The sequence below is a fragment of the Aulostomus chinensis genome, chromosome 19 (genome assembly GCF_037954235.1).
Source record: "Aulostomus chinensis isolate RoL2024-O1b breed Wild chromosome 19, RoL_Achi_v1.0, whole genome shotgun sequence".
Classification (NCBI taxonomy): domain Eukaryota; kingdom Metazoa; phylum Chordata; class Actinopteri; order Syngnathiformes; family Aulostomidae; genus Aulostomus; species Aulostomus chinensis.
This window is the reverse complement of record NC_141338.1, coordinates 333,702-350,000: the sequence shown is the minus strand read 5'-3', so window position 1 is coordinate 350,000 and position 16,299 is coordinate 333,702. Positions and strand designations below refer to the sequence as shown.

Sequence of the window (16,299 nt, the reverse complement as noted above, 5' to 3'; positions counted from 1 at the left end):
GCCATGGTCCGGCAACCTGACACACACAGAAGCAGGCTGAGTCAGACTGTCAAATGGCCCCGTCCTCTGGTGAGCCACAGCTGAGCGGTGACAGCAGAGAGCCAGTCACATGACAAGGGACAATTCCCCTCCCCTCTCTGAGGAATTTCAGCTTCTACCTTCTGGGCGGAGGTTTACAGTTCTGAGGTGGAGGACGAAGCGCGACAGGAAGAGCTTTCTGCCAGCTGCTGTCGTTCACCTCAACAAAGCCTAATTTGATGCTGTAACTACGCATCTGCCCTTGACGACGGTACCTGGGTCCTGCTGTCGGTCCCACACCTGAGCTGCTGGGTCTCATAACCCTCTGAACTTTATACTCGATCATGATGAAAAACTCATGCGTCATCACTGTTGGAGCAGAGCACTGAGGACAAGTTGATGACATCACTGACATCCATCTGAAGAAGCACAGAGAGGCGGGCTGGTAATAAAGGCGTTTATTGGACGTTACTCGCGCGCCATCAGTTTCTGCTTCTTCAGCTTCTTCTGCGAAACCTGCCAACGAGACAAACGTAAGTGAGGAAGTCATCAATCACTCCGCCCAGGTGGTCGGCGCCACCCAGCTGCTCAGGGAATTACGCTGTGTTTTCATGACTCATTCAAAGGTGTCCTAAGATGTCATCACAGCAGCCGGAGACAAAACCCCCCCCAGCCCCCTCGACTCACCTTCTTCTTCTGGGCGACCTCCTCCTCAGGTTTGGGGACGATCTGCTCCTTCTCTGTCAGGATCATCTCAATGTGGCACGGCGAGCTCATGTAGGGGTTGATGCGGCCGTGGGCGCGGTACGTGCGGCGCCTCATCTTGGGGGCCTTGTTGACCTGGATGTGCTCGATGACCAGAGAGTCTACGTCCAGCCCCTGAAACCACACAGCAGGTCACATGACAAGCTATAACCAGGTTGAAGGAGATCTCATGGAGACGTTTTAGCCCATAAAACAAGTAGGATGTCATCAGTGACATCATCACTGGGGGTTCAAACACTCGCGCCAGAGCAGGAACATTCTATCTGGACTGACCTGGACCCATTATCGGGGAACTGGGACTTGAACTCATGCACGAGAGTCAAGACGGTCCCACGTGACGACCGAGCGCCGCCATATCAGTTACTTCACAGGAGCCGTTTACATGCTACTGTCATGATCGTCATGGCGACCTGTTTTGTTGCATCACAACATAAACCTTCCACCTTCTGACCTTTGAACTGCAGGATGCTGGTATTAGCATAACTTGCATGCCCCCCATGCTCACATCTGACCTCAAGGTCCGCTCAGATCTTCAGGACCCGGACCAGGTCCTAGGCCGGTCTCTACTGGTCCTGCTGACCGATGGCCTGTCCTGACACTGAAAATCTGATGAACCCAAAGGGACCCCACTGACACGTTACTAACATCCTGCTAACGCCACAAACACACCTGAGGTCATGACCAGTTGATTATTTCAGACACGCCACTATGTTACTGATGTCAATCACTGTGAGGTCACCACTGACTCCTCCCTGCTCAGTTAACCTCTATGTCCTGGCCGAGACACACGCAGTGTAACTCCACGAAGGCCCAACTGCTCAGGCTCAGCAGGTTCTTTTCATGGTCGTATCCCAAGGTGTCCTCATGACTCATCCTTGCAGACGGATTCACAGCAGTTTCAGTGTCACAGAAACTGCACGCCAACACATGACCATCAACTACGCACCTTCAGCTCGGCGTTGCTCTCAGCGTTCTTCAGCATGTGCAGCAGGAACTCAGCGCTCTTCTTGGGCCAGCGTCCCTGCGTCCAGCCGAACTGCTTCGCCTGCAAACACACAACGGTTAACGCCGCAGACACGCCCCCAGTCCCAGGAACCCCCGGCCACGCCTGTTCAGAGATGCTGCTCAGATTTAACATTTAGTTTCATCTTGAATCCAAAGGTGTCCTAAGATGCTCATCACAGCGGCAGCCCCACCCCACCCCCAACACGTTGTCAACGTGGACTCACCTGAGCACATCTGCCCACGCCGCCGTTGTAGCGCCGGAAAGGAACGCACTGGTGCTTGACAATGACATCTCTCAGGTACTTGTTGGCCTTGCGGATGTGCATGCCCTTGATGGCCTGGGCCGTCTCACGGGTGTTCTGTAGGCCACACGCCAACAACAGATGCCGTCACGTCAACTGGGTCCACCAGTGTGTTTAGAGTCAAGACAATTAACCCCTCACAGACACATTGCACTCTACACAACGAGAGCATCGCCACGGGAGCGGAGCTGCAGAACCATAAGTATCAAAGAACAACTATACTCTGGATCCCTCTAGTGGTACACTGAGGAACACCAGAAATATCTGGTGAAAATGGAAGGAGTCAAAACGCGAATACTAAAAACGGTAAATTGAAACGATAAAAATTCAAACAGTAAATTCTTTGAAATACATAGATAAACTGCACTAATTCACATTAAGTTTTGTCTTGTAAATATTTCAACATCAGACGCCACACTGACCCCCATCACGTGATGCTGCTGCTAATATTAGCTGACAATGCTAGCTGCTAGTGTTAGCGACCCATGCTACTCCAACATGTCCAGTCTCAGTGGACTAAACATTTCTCTCCTCATTTCGACTCTTAACAGTGAAAGTGTGCCTCTCTCTCCTTCAAGCTCGTGTCGCTCAACCATCAGCTGAGCTCGCTCGCTCGCTCTCTCTCTCTCTCGACATCCAGAACAAGATGGCAATTATTGTTGGGTCAGGAATCATCAGTGACTGAGCAGATGTGTTCATCAACACAGCAACTAACGTCATCCTCAAATGTGCTGTTGTCATAAACTCCAGTCATATCGGCGCCACCTGCAGGGTTTTCATTTTTTCTGACGTTGAATCAATTAAAATATCAGACATCCTGAAATTTTTGGTCCCGCCCATCACCATCAGGAACCAGAAGAGTTTTGTACTCAAGGGCTTTTCCAAACATTTCAGACACTCATTCTGACCGCAGGAGTCACCTGACCAACAGCCGGGGATTCTGGGCCGCAGCAGCGCGATGCCACTAATCCAGCAGCACAGCATTAGGAAGAGTTCCATACTGTGGTTTTACTTGAGGTTGGAGATTGGAATACAAACTAACAATAATTTGAGAACTCTCTTGATGAACTGGCCGACAGATGTTGAGACGACAGGAATCTACAGTCACTTTAAAATAAGGATTTACTTTCTAATGTCATGCATCTTCCTTCTTTTTCACATACAGACATGGAACATCCTAAATCTGATTCAAATCTTTCGGTTCTTCATCTCATCGTCTCAACACATTTCCGTACTTTGAAGAAAATGTTACCAGCAAATACACCTGCATTGCTCCTACTGTCAAAGATACCAACTGAAGATCAGCTGCTCCTTCAGGTTCTACTTTCATCCAAAGAAGAAACTCATGGTGAACTGACATCTGGAGTTCCAGCTGCTGAATTGTTAACGTACCTGAAGATCCCGGGCTTGCCAGCTGCTGGCGAGTTCCAGCGGCCATGACACAAGAACACTCAAATCCAAACACCACTTTGATGTGTCTGATTCACAGATCAGATTTACGTGGATTCAAGAACCAGAAAGGAGCAGCTTATTGTGTCAAAGCCTTGTACAGAAGCTTCATGACCGGCAGGGATCAACTCCAACCTTCAATCTGCCCTCAATCTTATCAAGACCGTTCCAGCAGCGTAGGACGCTGAGACAGACGCGCCTTACCTTGAAGTGGACCCGGAGGTTGGAGCCCCTCGACTTGCAGGCTAGGGGGAAAAACAAACAAAACCGTTTCAACCACAAAAGTGAGAGATGATTGAGATTGAAATGAGCAGGTGAAACGGCTCAGATCTCAGGGTTGTTTTCATGAGTGATCCAAAGGTGTCCTAAGAAGTCATCAGCGCGACCAACACAGACCCACAAGACCCTCATTACTGCGGAGGCTCACTCACATTTGGTCGGGTTCTCGGGGTCGAGAGAGTAGCGGACCATTTTCAGAGATCTGTGGAGTAAAAGCAGGTTCAGTGATTCATGAGAACACCGCCGACAAACGCCGCTGCTAGCTTTAGCTGCAGCTAGCTCAGGCGGGCGGTGACGGCAACTAACGTGATGTTGCCGTCAGCTGAAAAACCCCAACGACACCAGATACAAGCAGACACACCGATAATGTAGAGAGACCAGCGTAGAAACCCATTTGATCCACTTATTTAACTTCGATTCAACGTCAGACCAACATGGCGTCCAGCTGACTGCTGCCGGCCATCCTCGCTAACACAACAATTACAACACAAGTTCCGCCGCCACACACAAAAATCTAACATCTTCTACGCTGTTTAACTTTATCCTACAGGGGCCAGGGGTTTTAAATGCCGGATGGTGAACATTTAGAGAAGATTCAACGCAGATTGTGTCGCTCATCTGAGGGATCGCTCTCCTACCTCTGAGGTCGCGGAGGGAAGAGGAAGGTGGAGGAATGCACCGCGCCTCTTCTGCGTCCTCCAGGCCGCAGCGCCCCCCGGCGGCCGGGAGGAGCACGACAGCGGGAACCCACTATTGGTATCCAGCGGATTCATCGTACCAACCTCTGCAATTATCACGACTTTAGTAAAAATGTAATAATGATAACGATTCATGTCAGATTATTTCTGTCACCACTAAATAGACAAGAAATTTTCCATTTTATTCTGACAGAAAACAAATTATGTAATTTCAGTGATTATAAAAGGATACCACTACGACTTCTATGACTACGACTGCTACTATCTCAAACCCACACCGCAAAATACAATAAAAAATCTCATAGATGTGTATAACTCAGATTAAATTAAAAAGCTCTTCTGTATATATATATATATATATATATATATATATATATATATATATATATATATATATATATATCAGAGAGAAAATGAAGATGGAGTCATTTAAGACACCAAAACAACACGAAAAAAATACTTTTACAATTTGAAATGGCGGCCCGGTGGAGCAGTGGTCCTAACTGTGGCCCCCAGCAAGAAGGTTGTGGGTGGAGCAGTGGTCCTAACTGTGGCCCCCAGCAAGAAGGTTGTGGGTGGAGCAGTGGTCCTAACTGTGGCCCCCAGCAAGAAGGTTGTGGGTGGAGCAGTGGTCCTAACTGTGGCCCCCAGCAAGAAGGTTGTGGGTGGAGCAGTGGTCCTAACTGTGGCCCCCAGCAAGAAGGTTGTGGGTGGAGCAGTGGTCCTCCCTGTGGCCCCCAGCAAGAAGGTTGTGGGTGGAGCAGTGGTCATCCCTGTGGCCCCCATCAAGAAGGTTGTGGGTGGAGCCCCGGCTGCAGCACGGGGTCTTTCTGGGTGAGTCTCCATGTTCTCCCTGTTCCTGCTGGGTTCTCTCTGGTACTCCAGCTTCCTCCACAGTCCAAAGACATCAAGAGGGACCAGGTTAATCCAGACTCTAAATTGACCGTAGGCGTGGCTGGGAGAGCCAATGGTTGTCTGTCTCTATGTGTTGGCCCTGCCATGGACTGGTGACCTGTCCAGGGGGAAGGCTGCTGGGATAGGCTCCACCCCCACCACCCTCAACAGGAGAAGAGGGGGAACATGGAGGGATGGAGGGATGATGGAGGGATGATGGATGGATGGAGGGATGGATGATGATGGAGGGATGGATGGAGGGATGGATGGAGGGATGATGATGGAGGGATGGATGGAGGGATGATGATGGATGGAGGGATGGATGGATGGATGGAGGGATGGATGGATGGAGGGATGGATGGAGGGATGATGATGGATGAGGGATGATGGATGGAGGTATGGATGGAGAGATGGATGGATGGAGGGATGGATGGATGGATGATGATGGATGGAGGGATGGATGGAGAGATCGATGGATGGAGGGATGGATGGATGATGATGGATGGAGGGATGGATGGACAATTTGAAATGACAGTTAATGAAATTTGAGGAACTAAAAATAAGTATTTTAATGGTATATTTTACTTCACTGATGACCGATTTCAGGCGTCTGAGATATTGAGTGAATGTTGTATGCAATTATGACCAGCAGGGGTCGCTGCTGGTGCACACAGCTTGAAAGTCTATTTCCAAAATGTAGCTCTTCTTAAACTAATGTCATCAACATGCTGTATTTTCAGACACTGTGTGTGAAAGGATCAGCTGATTAAACTCCAGGACCACTTTCTGAGGTGAGAACCCCACCTCAGCACGTCCATCTCAGCGGTCTGCCACTCGTAGGTTCTCAGATGTTCTTCTGGATCTCAGTCAATGTGGATGCTTTGACATTTTGCCTGTCTCTGCCCTGCACTGAGCTGGAAGCTGTGTTGTTGGGTCATCCTTTGATGGAACTCTTCATTCACTTTCTTAGATCTTTGTAGTCACAGTGACCTTTGACCTTCAAACTCCAACCAGTTAATTCTCGAGTCATTCTAGAACATTACGTTTATACGAATGACACAAAACTCCTGGAACATCCAGGTAAGCTGGCTCTACCCGGGCTCAGGCTCCGTCCATTTACGGCATAATCCTGCAGACAGACGTCACTGATGGGCGTGGTCATGGCTTTATTTGGTATCTTGTGCTGCATATAAAACACATGACTCAGCGAGTCAAACATGGTGGCGAACATACAAAAATAAAGTTATTATTTTACATCATCAGGAAAAAACAGGACTGCCTCGTCAATAATACAGAGTGATGATGTCACCTCCCGACCAGAACCGACCTCCGACCCTACGTGATGGTGCCGCCAGGGCAGGTGAGGGAGTTTCGTTGGCTTCTCAATGTTTCTGGTCAGATATTCTAACACAATTTTGCTGAATAGGAACAGATTTCTCAACAAAACTTCAATAAATAATCCCATGCTGAGCTGAGTGAACTCCGGTTGTTCACTGGGGGAATACGTAGTTGGTGGGTTCCAGTAAAAGCTCCTATGATTGGTCGTAGGGTGCCGGATCACCGCCTCCTCCGTCGTCAGGTTGTGGACCAGCAGTCATGACCACATGACCTTTGGCAGACAATTTAATGTGAAGAAAAGTCAAAAGTGCAAATTACCAACGTCTGACTGTTAACGCCTCTGCTGATCAGAGTTCTAGTAACATGAAGATGTTCTGTTGTCTTTAATCAATTTCTCATTGGATGTTGAGACTCGTCTCCATGGTGACGTTCTGCTGCCACTTCACGTTTTTCATGAAAGACGTTCTGCACTGGGGATCCATCGACCATCTCAAGCTCAGGTTCTCATGTTCTCTGACTGACTGAGTCACTTTAGAGTCGTTATTGTCTCAACAAGCAGATGCTTGATCCCAGCTCAAACACAAGCAGAAAGACTTTCTACCCACCTTCTTCAACTGAGCCCCGTGGGCAGGGCTTAAGAAGAAAGACGCCAACGTGTGGAGCGACATGTCGGATTGAGATCCAACAAGAATTCATATTCTACTGCAAAACGTTTGGATCCGCAAGTTCATTTTATTGTAGTTGTATGAATTTTTTTGTTTGTTTCACAATAACGAGACAAAAGTGACTCCTCAGAGACCTCATCATTGTGCGTCTCCATCGGTATCCTCCATGTGCATGACCTTAAAAAAACTAAGGTCCCCTCGTCCTGCTGGCGGAGAGGGCAGGGCCTCACAGCTGGCCCTGGTGAACCAGCCCGGGGCCATGTCAGGGGAATCTCCGCTTCCTCCGCTCTGCCAGAGAGCCGAAGGAGGGCGACGCCGGAATGTAGCCGGGCAAGAGAAGGAATCAGGTGGTAGCAGGTCCTAGACCCACCCGAGTCCGACTCCACATCAGGAGCAAAGGTGAGTCGTCTTCGGAGGCGCCAGACAACCTGCAACAGACCAGATGACATGTCCACGGCGTGAAAAAGATTTGAGTGTTGACGTCTGTCTAGATTGAGGGACGGAAACGTCTGCGCCCCCAAGATTAAGCTACGCACCGCTGAGACAGCTGTGACGTCCACTGACGCAGGCAGCGAGAGGACAGGAAGCAGCTGCAGGGGGAGGCGGGGGGGGGGGGGCGACCTACCACCTGGCAGGTCACCTGGGACAGGGGCTGACCACAGTGGGGGTGGGCGGGTACACCAGAGCCACGTTGACCCGCTCCGAGCCGTTCTTTGGACAGACGATCTCCGTCAGGCCATCGGGCCGTGGCTGACTCAGCAGCTCACCTGGAATCACACCATGACATCATCAGCTGGTTTAGCAGTGATGTGAACCAACATGACAAAGTCATGTGACTTGACAATGAAGATGGTTGTTGGCTGTCGGGTATCCTGCTGCAGAGACAACCAGTTGCGAACAGGCGCGCACACCCAACACACACACACACACACGCACACACACACACACACACACTCACACACACACACACACACACACACACACTCACTGGGTGATCAACCATCATCTGAGATGATCGTCCCAGCTGCTCAGCAGCGCCACTTCCCACTGCAGCAGCATGAGCTTGAGTCGCGCTTCGCTACATTGCTCAACATGTTCATGTGTTAGCACCTGAGCTAAAGGCGTGCATGATTTTGAAAAAATATCTGATTGTGATTATTTTCACTGACGTTGCAATCGCAGGAGCATTGGTGATATTTGAGGAAATGTAAATTTGCGCGTCTGTCAATTAAATGTGAACAATGACACACAAATTTACATTTCCTCAAATATCACCAATGCTCCTGCGATTGCAACGTCCGTGTGCTGAAGATGATGAGGGAGTTGTGTGTTGATCCTTATCAAAGAAGTTCTTCAGTTGTGCAGGCAGGAGATCTCTGCAACACCACATTTCATTTAAAAAGTAAAAAAAAAAAAAAAAGTATCATGACACACAAATAGCCGTTAGCAAATATTGCAACTTCCTGCCTGCACCATCTCAGTGACATAAAGACCATTTACTGTTATTGTAAACAATCCCTTGCTTGTTGAAAGTCTAAGAACGTAACCCTCTACTTGTAAAACAAGTCAAATATTCTCAGGACCTCTAGGAGTCTCTCTCTCTCAGCGGACTCAGATGTCACTTGTGAAATCAGATATTTGCTCTTTGCAGTCAACACTGATTCCACTTCGACCCGTTAAGAAGCCTACATGTGTAATTTGGTTCGATGTGAGCGTGTTCCAGGAGGGATCCTGGCCTGTCTGGTCATGTTCCTCCGCTCTGAGCAGCAGCTCAGGAATGTGTCCTACTTCCACCGCACAGGAAACTCACCAAAAATAACTGCCGGATCCGTCGACGGGCCCGGAGCTCCAGAACAACTAGAAACCTGAGACGTCTGCTGGCACGAGTGCAGGAACTAGACTGAGTCTTTGTGTCAATACAGTCAATGATCACATACGGAGTTCTTTTCATTTGCAGTCAGGCAGAGTTTTACAGGTTTCATGTTTTTTTTTCTTTCACACTGGAGAATCAGAATTTACAAAAAAAAACCTTCCCCTGATTGATCACAGGGGTTGAAGACCCTCAAAAGAAATGAGTAGATTCCTTTCACTTAAATTTCACTGCATAAAACAACAACCTGGACCAAGTCTATGTCATGGGACAGTCATGTTAACCAGCCTGGGTCTCAGCTCCCAGGAGGAGGGTCTCAGGTCACTTATCCTATAGAACCGGTCCAGACCTGGTTCTTCTATTAGATGAATTAAACTGGTTCACATTACTGATCTCCTTCATGTGATCATTTACAATTCTCCTCTGTTTTCTGTTTTGTGAAGACTCCACCCCCTACTTGCACAGACACACATGCCCACAACCACAAGAGGCAGGTCCGTCACCACTGCGACTCTCAGCAGATCAACACATGACATCACGGACCTGAACACAAATCCCCGCTCACACGTGAGGTGATGTAACCGGATCGTCTCCAGCAGATTACTGACGGACACACGGCTGAACACGCTCACAAGCAGCAGGGACAGTCAGGACGGGACATCAGCTGGTTGAACTGCGTACGACATCACAACTCAACAACTTGTGTGTTCTGATGATGATGGAAGAACGAGAACGCCACTAAGAGAGGTCAGCCACCGCCCAGCCCCACGCCAGTCCTCCAGCCAATAAACCCACAACTGAAAAATTTGCCTGGAACTTCTTCACTGGAATTGTCCAGGACCTCGAAACAGGACCTGGACTAGTTTCATCTTGTTGTGTATCTACACACCATTAATGGTATTCTATTCTTCTGATCAAATAAAACAATGACATATTTTTCACTAAGATAACCAAACAATCGGACACAAATAATTCAATCATCCAAATGAACCCTTCCAGACATGCTTCATGTTTACATAAGGCATCCCTCACGTCTGTCGGGGACCATGAACCCGTTGGCTCGGACGCCGCCAGCGTGACGCCTGCAGCTCTAATGAGCTGCTTCTCGATGCTGTGTCACTCTTCATCTAACAATCGTGGATCTGTTTGATCCCAACAGATCCTGTAACTGGATTACGAGTCGCTGGCTGAGCGGCAAATCCACAGAGCCAGTGAAAGTGCTGCGAATTCTAGGATCAATGCAAACACTTGTCTGATGTCACAAACCCTTGTCTGAGGTCAAAAAACCTGGTGTGATGTCACACATCAAGGTGACATTTAGATTCAGTGTTTTCATACAAAAGGTTTCACAGTTAAAACTGTGTGTGATGAGGGTAACCCAACCCTAACTAACCCAACCCTAACTAACCCAACCCTAGCTAACCCCAACCCTAGCTAACCCCAACCCTAGCTAACCCCAACCCTACTCTTAACCCAACCCTACTCTTACTAACCCAACCCTAGCTAACCCTAACCCAACTCTTAACCCAACCCTACTCTTACTAACCCTAGCTAACCCAACCCTACTCTAGCTAACCCTAACTGACCCAACCCTATTCTAGCTAACCCTAGCTAACCCAACCCTACTCTAGCTAACCCTAGCTAACCCAACCCTACTCTAGCTAACCCTAACTGACCCAACCCTACTCTAGCTAACCCTAGCTAACCCAACCCTATTCTAGCTAACCCTAACTGACCCAACCCTACTCTAGCTAACCCTAACTGACCCAACCCTATTCTAGCTAACCCTAGCTAACCCAACCCTACTCTAGCTAACCCTAGCTAACGCAACCCTACTCTAGCTAACCCTAACTGACCCAACCCTACTCTAGCTAACCCTAGCTAACCCAACCCTACTCTAGCTAACCCTAACTGACCCAACCCTACTCTAGCTAACCCTAACTGACCCAACCCTACTCTAGCTAACCCTAGCTAACCCAACCCTACTCTAGCTAACCCTAACTGACCCAACCCTACTCTAGCTAACCCTAGCTAACCCAACCCTACTCTAGCTAACCCTAGCTAACCCAACCCTACTCTAGCTAACCCTAACTGACCCAACCCTACTCTTATTAACCCAACCCTACTCTAGCTAACCCTAACTGACCCAACCCTACTCTTATTAACCCAACCCTACTCTAGCTAACCCTAACTAACCCAACCCTAACCTAAATGGGCAGCGTCTGCCACACTTCCCATCAACTGGTTTATTGATGGCGTGACCCTAACCCACACGCCGGCGTGTTCTACTGATGGCTGGAGCCTGACTGAGCCTCCCGCCATTGGACCAAACAGCCCAATAATGGATTTCAGACAGCAAATGGAGCAAGTCCCTCAAGGTCCAGTTTGACCCAGACCCCTCTTTAGGCCAGGACCAGGTGTGGTTCTATGGACTGAGGATCATTTCTCGCATGTCATTCTGGTTTCAAGCAATCAATTGGCATGAGTCTCCATGGTAACACCCCCACACATTTGCTCAGTGCAGCCCTGCCATCTTGGCAAAAGGGTGACAGGTCAAACTGACCTATTTGAGCCGACCCAGGGAGAAAAACAGAAAGTGATGCTGCCAACAGTGACACAAGCCAGTGAGGGATGATGGAACCGAGAACACAGGACATCAGAGTTTCTGAACACTAGAACGCCACTTCCCCCATGATGTCATCAGGACATGCAAAACATGGCAACAAGTCAGTAAAACCCGATTACAGATGTGCACCCAGGACGGAACCAGGTAGAAACCACCACTTCACACTGTCATGAAGGCCTTCACCTCCCAGGTCCACCAGTAACACCAGTCTGGTTGTGTCAGCTCAACTCGGCAGCCTCAAATATTTTCTCCATAAAAGGCCTCAATGTCTCTGCTGGTGTTCATGCGTGCGTGTATGTGGGAAGTCCTTGTTAGTTTTAGACGCAGTGTAGACGTAGTTCAAAGGTCATGACTTTTTAAATATATATTTGCTTTTTGCTGAGTAATCAGAGTAAATGTACTTAATTACTTTCCGTGACCAGATACAACTGAGGCAGGAGGAAGAATCTTTTCTGAGAACACAGAAGTGTTTGTTGACGTCCAGACGCCACTGCTAGTGAGCGATAAGACGCCATCAGGGGACAGAGCAGACAGAGCCGACGCTTATCAGCCTCTGAGATTAAACGACTCATTAACCATCACAAGACAAGTCATATGGAGTTGCTCTGACCACACCCCCCTCCCCCTTAGATGTCAAACACACATGATGGCGAGCAGATATGTCTGATGATCACATCCTGTCCAGCAGTGCCAGAAGGCGCTAACCTGAACCCTGCGCTTTGTGGGTGGAACCAGAGACCTGCGCAGGTGCAGTGAGAATATACCCACCCACATAGAACCTTCCTGCTGAGACCCCCCCCGTTCTCTTATTTGTTGTAACTTCTTACAAAGTTTATGCTTTTGTTCTTGTCAAGTATTTCTTGTGTTGTTTTTTGTTATTTGGAACCATTTTCCACCTGACATTTCCCACATCGATGGTGTCATCGATGGTGTCATCGATGGTGTCATCGATGGTGTCATCGATGACACGATCAACTTCCTGTGAAGCCAGAGGACAAGCTGTTACAGGAAATAAAACTGCTTTAAGGTTTCAACTCTTCTAACAACTGGATCAGAACCATCATGTACTGATCCCTGTGACGGGTCAGGACAGATGATGGTGCTGGTGTCTCAGCGAGGGTGTACCTGGGAAGGCGTGGGGGCTGGACGACCCTCTGCGGAGGCACTTGGAGCACAGGATGTGGACGGTGTAGTGGAGGCCGGGCCACTCCTGCAGCAGCACGTTCAGCTCCTCCACCAGCGGCGTGACGGCCTGCCACGCTGTCCAGATGTTGGGCAGAGAGGCGTGGCTTGCAATGGACAGGGTCTCTGGCTGCAGGTGCCCCCCTGAGGGCCGATGACTAACCACCACGGGCACTTTCCCACGGTAGGCCAGAATCTGGTGGTCGGTATCCGACCTCTGAACCACGTGACTATTTATCTGCACACTGAAGCGTGCAAAGAGCCCAGGCGGGAACAGGAAGGGGAAGCTGTAGCGGATGTGCAGCTGTTCCATGGAGAGGAGCTGACATGGAGGCAGTGAGCTCCAGCTGACTGGTGCCGACGCCACCACCTGCAGCTCCTGGCTACCGACATAGCTGGGGAACTTGTACCAGACAGTGGTGCCGTTCAGAAGTTTGCGGGGCTTGTTGATGCAGTAGCACACGCCCATCTTCTCCAGCAGCTCCATGATGAGCTGCAGGTCCTGCTGCGTCTGGATCAGCGGCCGCAGCAGCAACCGGATGATGTTAGAGGGCAGCAGGCCGTGTTGCAGGAAGCCCTCCACATGGTGCTGCAGGTGGGGGATGTGCAGGCTCTCCCCTTTCTCATCCTCTATCACCTGACTGACCCGGCCCTTGTCCCCCTTCTCCCCCGCTGCCAGGAGTCGTTCCAGCAGGGCCGTCTCATCCCGCTGGAAGAAGATGTTAAGAATGGCGATGAAGCGGGGAAGATTGTGGAAGACGTACTCCTTCAGGGTGATGCTGTCCTCAAAATAGAGCAGTTTCCCACTCTCATGGAGGTAGGACAGGGCGCTCTGGAGGCGGTCCTCTGTGAGACCCGCCTGGAGGCCCAGACGGGCGGAGTCCCACCAGGACAGCCACAGGTCTCTGGGCTTGCCGTGCAGCTCCTCCAGTGTCTGCCAGGACTTGGGCAGCACGCGATGCAGGTTGGGGAAGATCTCGCTGTGCTCGGCCACCAACATCAGCTTCTCGCGCAGACGCTGGATGTTTGTCTGCGTATCGGTGCAGCTGACACTGAGGACCGGGGACAGGATCTGCAACCGGTGCTTCAGCATGTACTGCAGCTGGGCCTTCCTCCGCCTCAGGTTCCTGTCCGAGACACCATAGAAGAGAACGTGAGGGCTGGAGCAGCGGACACTGTAGCCCTGTTCCAGCGCCTGGTCCACCGTCCACACCAGTCTTCTAAGGATCTGGACATCCCTCCTCTCCTGCAGGCCGATCTGCCGGTGGATGTCCAGACTCTTCTCCTCCAGTTCTGCCTCGCCACATAGGTCAGCGTGCGTGCCCACCAGGCACACGACAGCATGGGGCACTTTGGCACCGAGCAGGTGCAAGAAATACCCGACGTGGGCATAAAAGTTCCTGGATGTGTAGGACTTGAGATTAACTACGAGGACATAGAGCGCCCCAGGGGACAGGAAGAAGGGTTTGACGAGGTCATAGTTTTGTTTCCCTGACAAATCATACACAAGGAAGGTCAAACCGCGGTCAGCCACCCAGTTGGTGACCTCCACACCCCTGTCTCCCTGAACCTCCTGTTTGCCCACCAGGTTCTGTCTGAGACGTGTCTTGCCAGCGTTTTTCAATCCCATCAGGACCAGTTTGAGCCGTGGCTTCACGGCGAGCTGCGAGTGTGCAAGCTCCTTCTGATAGGCAGCAATGTAGGGAATCCCCTTCATGCAGACCTCGTATGGCGGCTGGATCAGAGGGTTGTCCTTCACCTTCCAAATGTTCACCTTAGACAGCTTCCCAAAGTGGTCTGGGAGGATGGCAATGTGGTTCCCCTGCAGAACCAGCTCCTCCAGCCTCTCCAGCTCTACAATAGCAGCTGGCAGATGCGTGATGTCGTTGTTATCCAGCCAAAGATTGACCAGCTTCACCAGCTGCCCAATGTCCTCCGGAACATGCGTCAGTTTGTTCCTGCTCAGGTAGAGTTCCTCCAGTCCTCTGATACTCAGGATAACTTGAGGGAAATCCACAAAATCATTCGAGGACAAGTTGAGCATTTTGAGTCGCTGCAAGTTACCGAACGCGACCGGTAGCAGGGCGAGGTTGTTGCCGTCCAGCATCAAGCTCTCCAGGTGCTGCAGGTGGCAGAAGGGGTCAGGGAGCAGGGTCACGTGGAGGCTGCTGAGCCACAGAACTTTAAGAGAAAGCAGCTTCCTGACGTCAGCAGGCAGAGCCTCAAACTTGTTCCCGGAGCAGTCGAGCTCCTCCAGGTCGCTGAGCGCCAGCATTTCGAGGGGGAACTGGTTCAGCTTGTTGTGGTCGGCGTCCAGCGTCCGAAGCCTGCTGAGGCCGCAGAAGGAGGCGGGGAGCTCGTGCAGGTCGTTGAAGCTGACGTCCAGCTCCTCCAACAGTCTCAGCGCCCCGATGCGCGCCGGCAGCTGCTGGACCTTGTTGTGGCTGATGCAGAGCTTCTGCAGCGACCCCAGCAGGGCGACACCCTCCGGGAGGCTCCGCAGGCAGTTGTGGCTCATATCGAGCTCGACCAGCCGCCCCAGCTCCAGCACCGGCTCGGGGACCGTGCTGAACCTGTTCCTGCGGAGGACGAGGACGCGCAGGTTGTTGAGGGAGGCGGCCAGCCCGCCCGGGAGCTCCTGCAGCAGGTTGTTACCCAGGTTGAGCACCTCGATGTCGGATATATCATCGGGCAGGACTAGCTGGTTGTCTTTGGAGCAGACGGTGAGCTGGCGCAGGTTGCTGCGCAGCTTCCTGGAGCGGAGGGCGGCGTCCCTCCACAGCCGGGCCGTCCTCAGGTTGCTCTCCTGCTCCTCCATGGCGCCGTGGCCGGAGCCCCCGCGCTCCTCCTCTTCCTCCTCCTCTTCCTCCTCCTCCCCCGCGGCTTCAGGGAGTGTTTTCATGGCTCCGGAGCCGCCGACATGCGTCATTCACAAAGCTGCAGCGCACCAGAGAAAATCCTCCTGCCGGGACGTCGACGGGCCTGGATCGAGGGCAGCCGGCGGCATCCTGAGCGCGGCTCCGCGTTACACCTCCGGCTCCGAGCCCGCGGCCGCGCCGCCGAGACGCGGCGGCGCCTGCTGCTCCACACGCGTCCTCATCGCCCGGTACCGTCCCGTGGACTCCTCGACACGGAGAGCTGCGCCTCCCTCTGCCGCTGACCAAGCCTCTTCCTGGGAGCGGATCGGGAAGCAAGGCGCCTGCGTCAC

The 16,299-nt window shown here is 51.1% G+C and overlaps 2 protein-coding genes and 3 non-coding genes across 6 annotated transcripts; all 5 read right to left on the bottom strand.

Moving 5' to 3' along the window:
• Window positions 1-461: 461 nt before the first annotated feature.
• rpl17 (ribosomal protein L17) lies at window positions 462-4,513 on the bottom strand. 2 transcript variants are annotated; one of them, XM_086187917.1, is made up of 7 exons: window positions 4,457-4,513; window positions 3,971-4,020; window positions 3,744-3,784; window positions 2,013-2,147; window positions 1,730-1,828; window positions 706-897; window positions 462-534 (listed from the first exon to the last, which is right to left on the bottom strand). In XM_086187917.1, the coding sequence occupies exons 2-7, from the start codon at window positions 4,008-4,010 to the stop codon at window positions 487-489; spliced, it is 555 nt and encodes a 184-aa protein (XP_086044043.1). In that variant the 5' UTR covers window positions 4,011-4,020; window positions 4,457-4,513; the 3' UTR covers window positions 462-486. The 2 variants fall into 2 exon arrangements, with proteins under 2 accessions (XP_086044043.1, XP_086044044.1); XM_086187918.1 differs by lacking the exon at window positions 4,457-4,513 and adding an exon at window positions 4,180-4,366.
• On the bottom strand, window positions 602-669 carry LOC147243516 (small nucleolar RNA SNORD58). The gene has a single exon (XR_015110508.1). It is a non-coding gene; the product is annotated as a small nucleolar RNA SNORD58 (small nucleolar RNA).
• LOC147243515 (small nucleolar RNA SNORD58) lies at window positions 1,904-1,970 on the bottom strand. The gene has a single exon (XR_015110515.1). It is a non-coding gene; the product is annotated as a small nucleolar RNA SNORD58 (small nucleolar RNA).
• Window positions 3,859-3,924, bottom strand: LOC147243514 (small nucleolar RNA SNORD58). Its single transcript, XR_015110509.1, has one exon. It is a non-coding gene; the product is annotated as a small nucleolar RNA SNORD58 (small nucleolar RNA).
• A 1,396-nt stretch (window positions 4,514-5,909) lies between the features above and the next one.
• Window positions 5,910-16,290, bottom strand: mfhas1 (multifunctional ROCO family signaling regulator 1). Its single transcript, XM_086187908.1, has 3 exons — window positions 13,035-16,290; window positions 7,950-8,180; window positions 5,910-7,841 (listed from the first exon to the last, which is right to left on the bottom strand). Exons 1-2 carry the CDS (start codon window positions 16,018-16,020, stop codon window positions 8,050-8,052), a joined length of 3,117 nt encoding a protein of 1,038 aa, XP_086044034.1. The 5' UTR covers window positions 16,021-16,290; the 3' UTR covers window positions 5,910-7,841; window positions 7,950-8,049.
• Window positions 16,291-16,299: the final 9 nt, after the last annotated feature.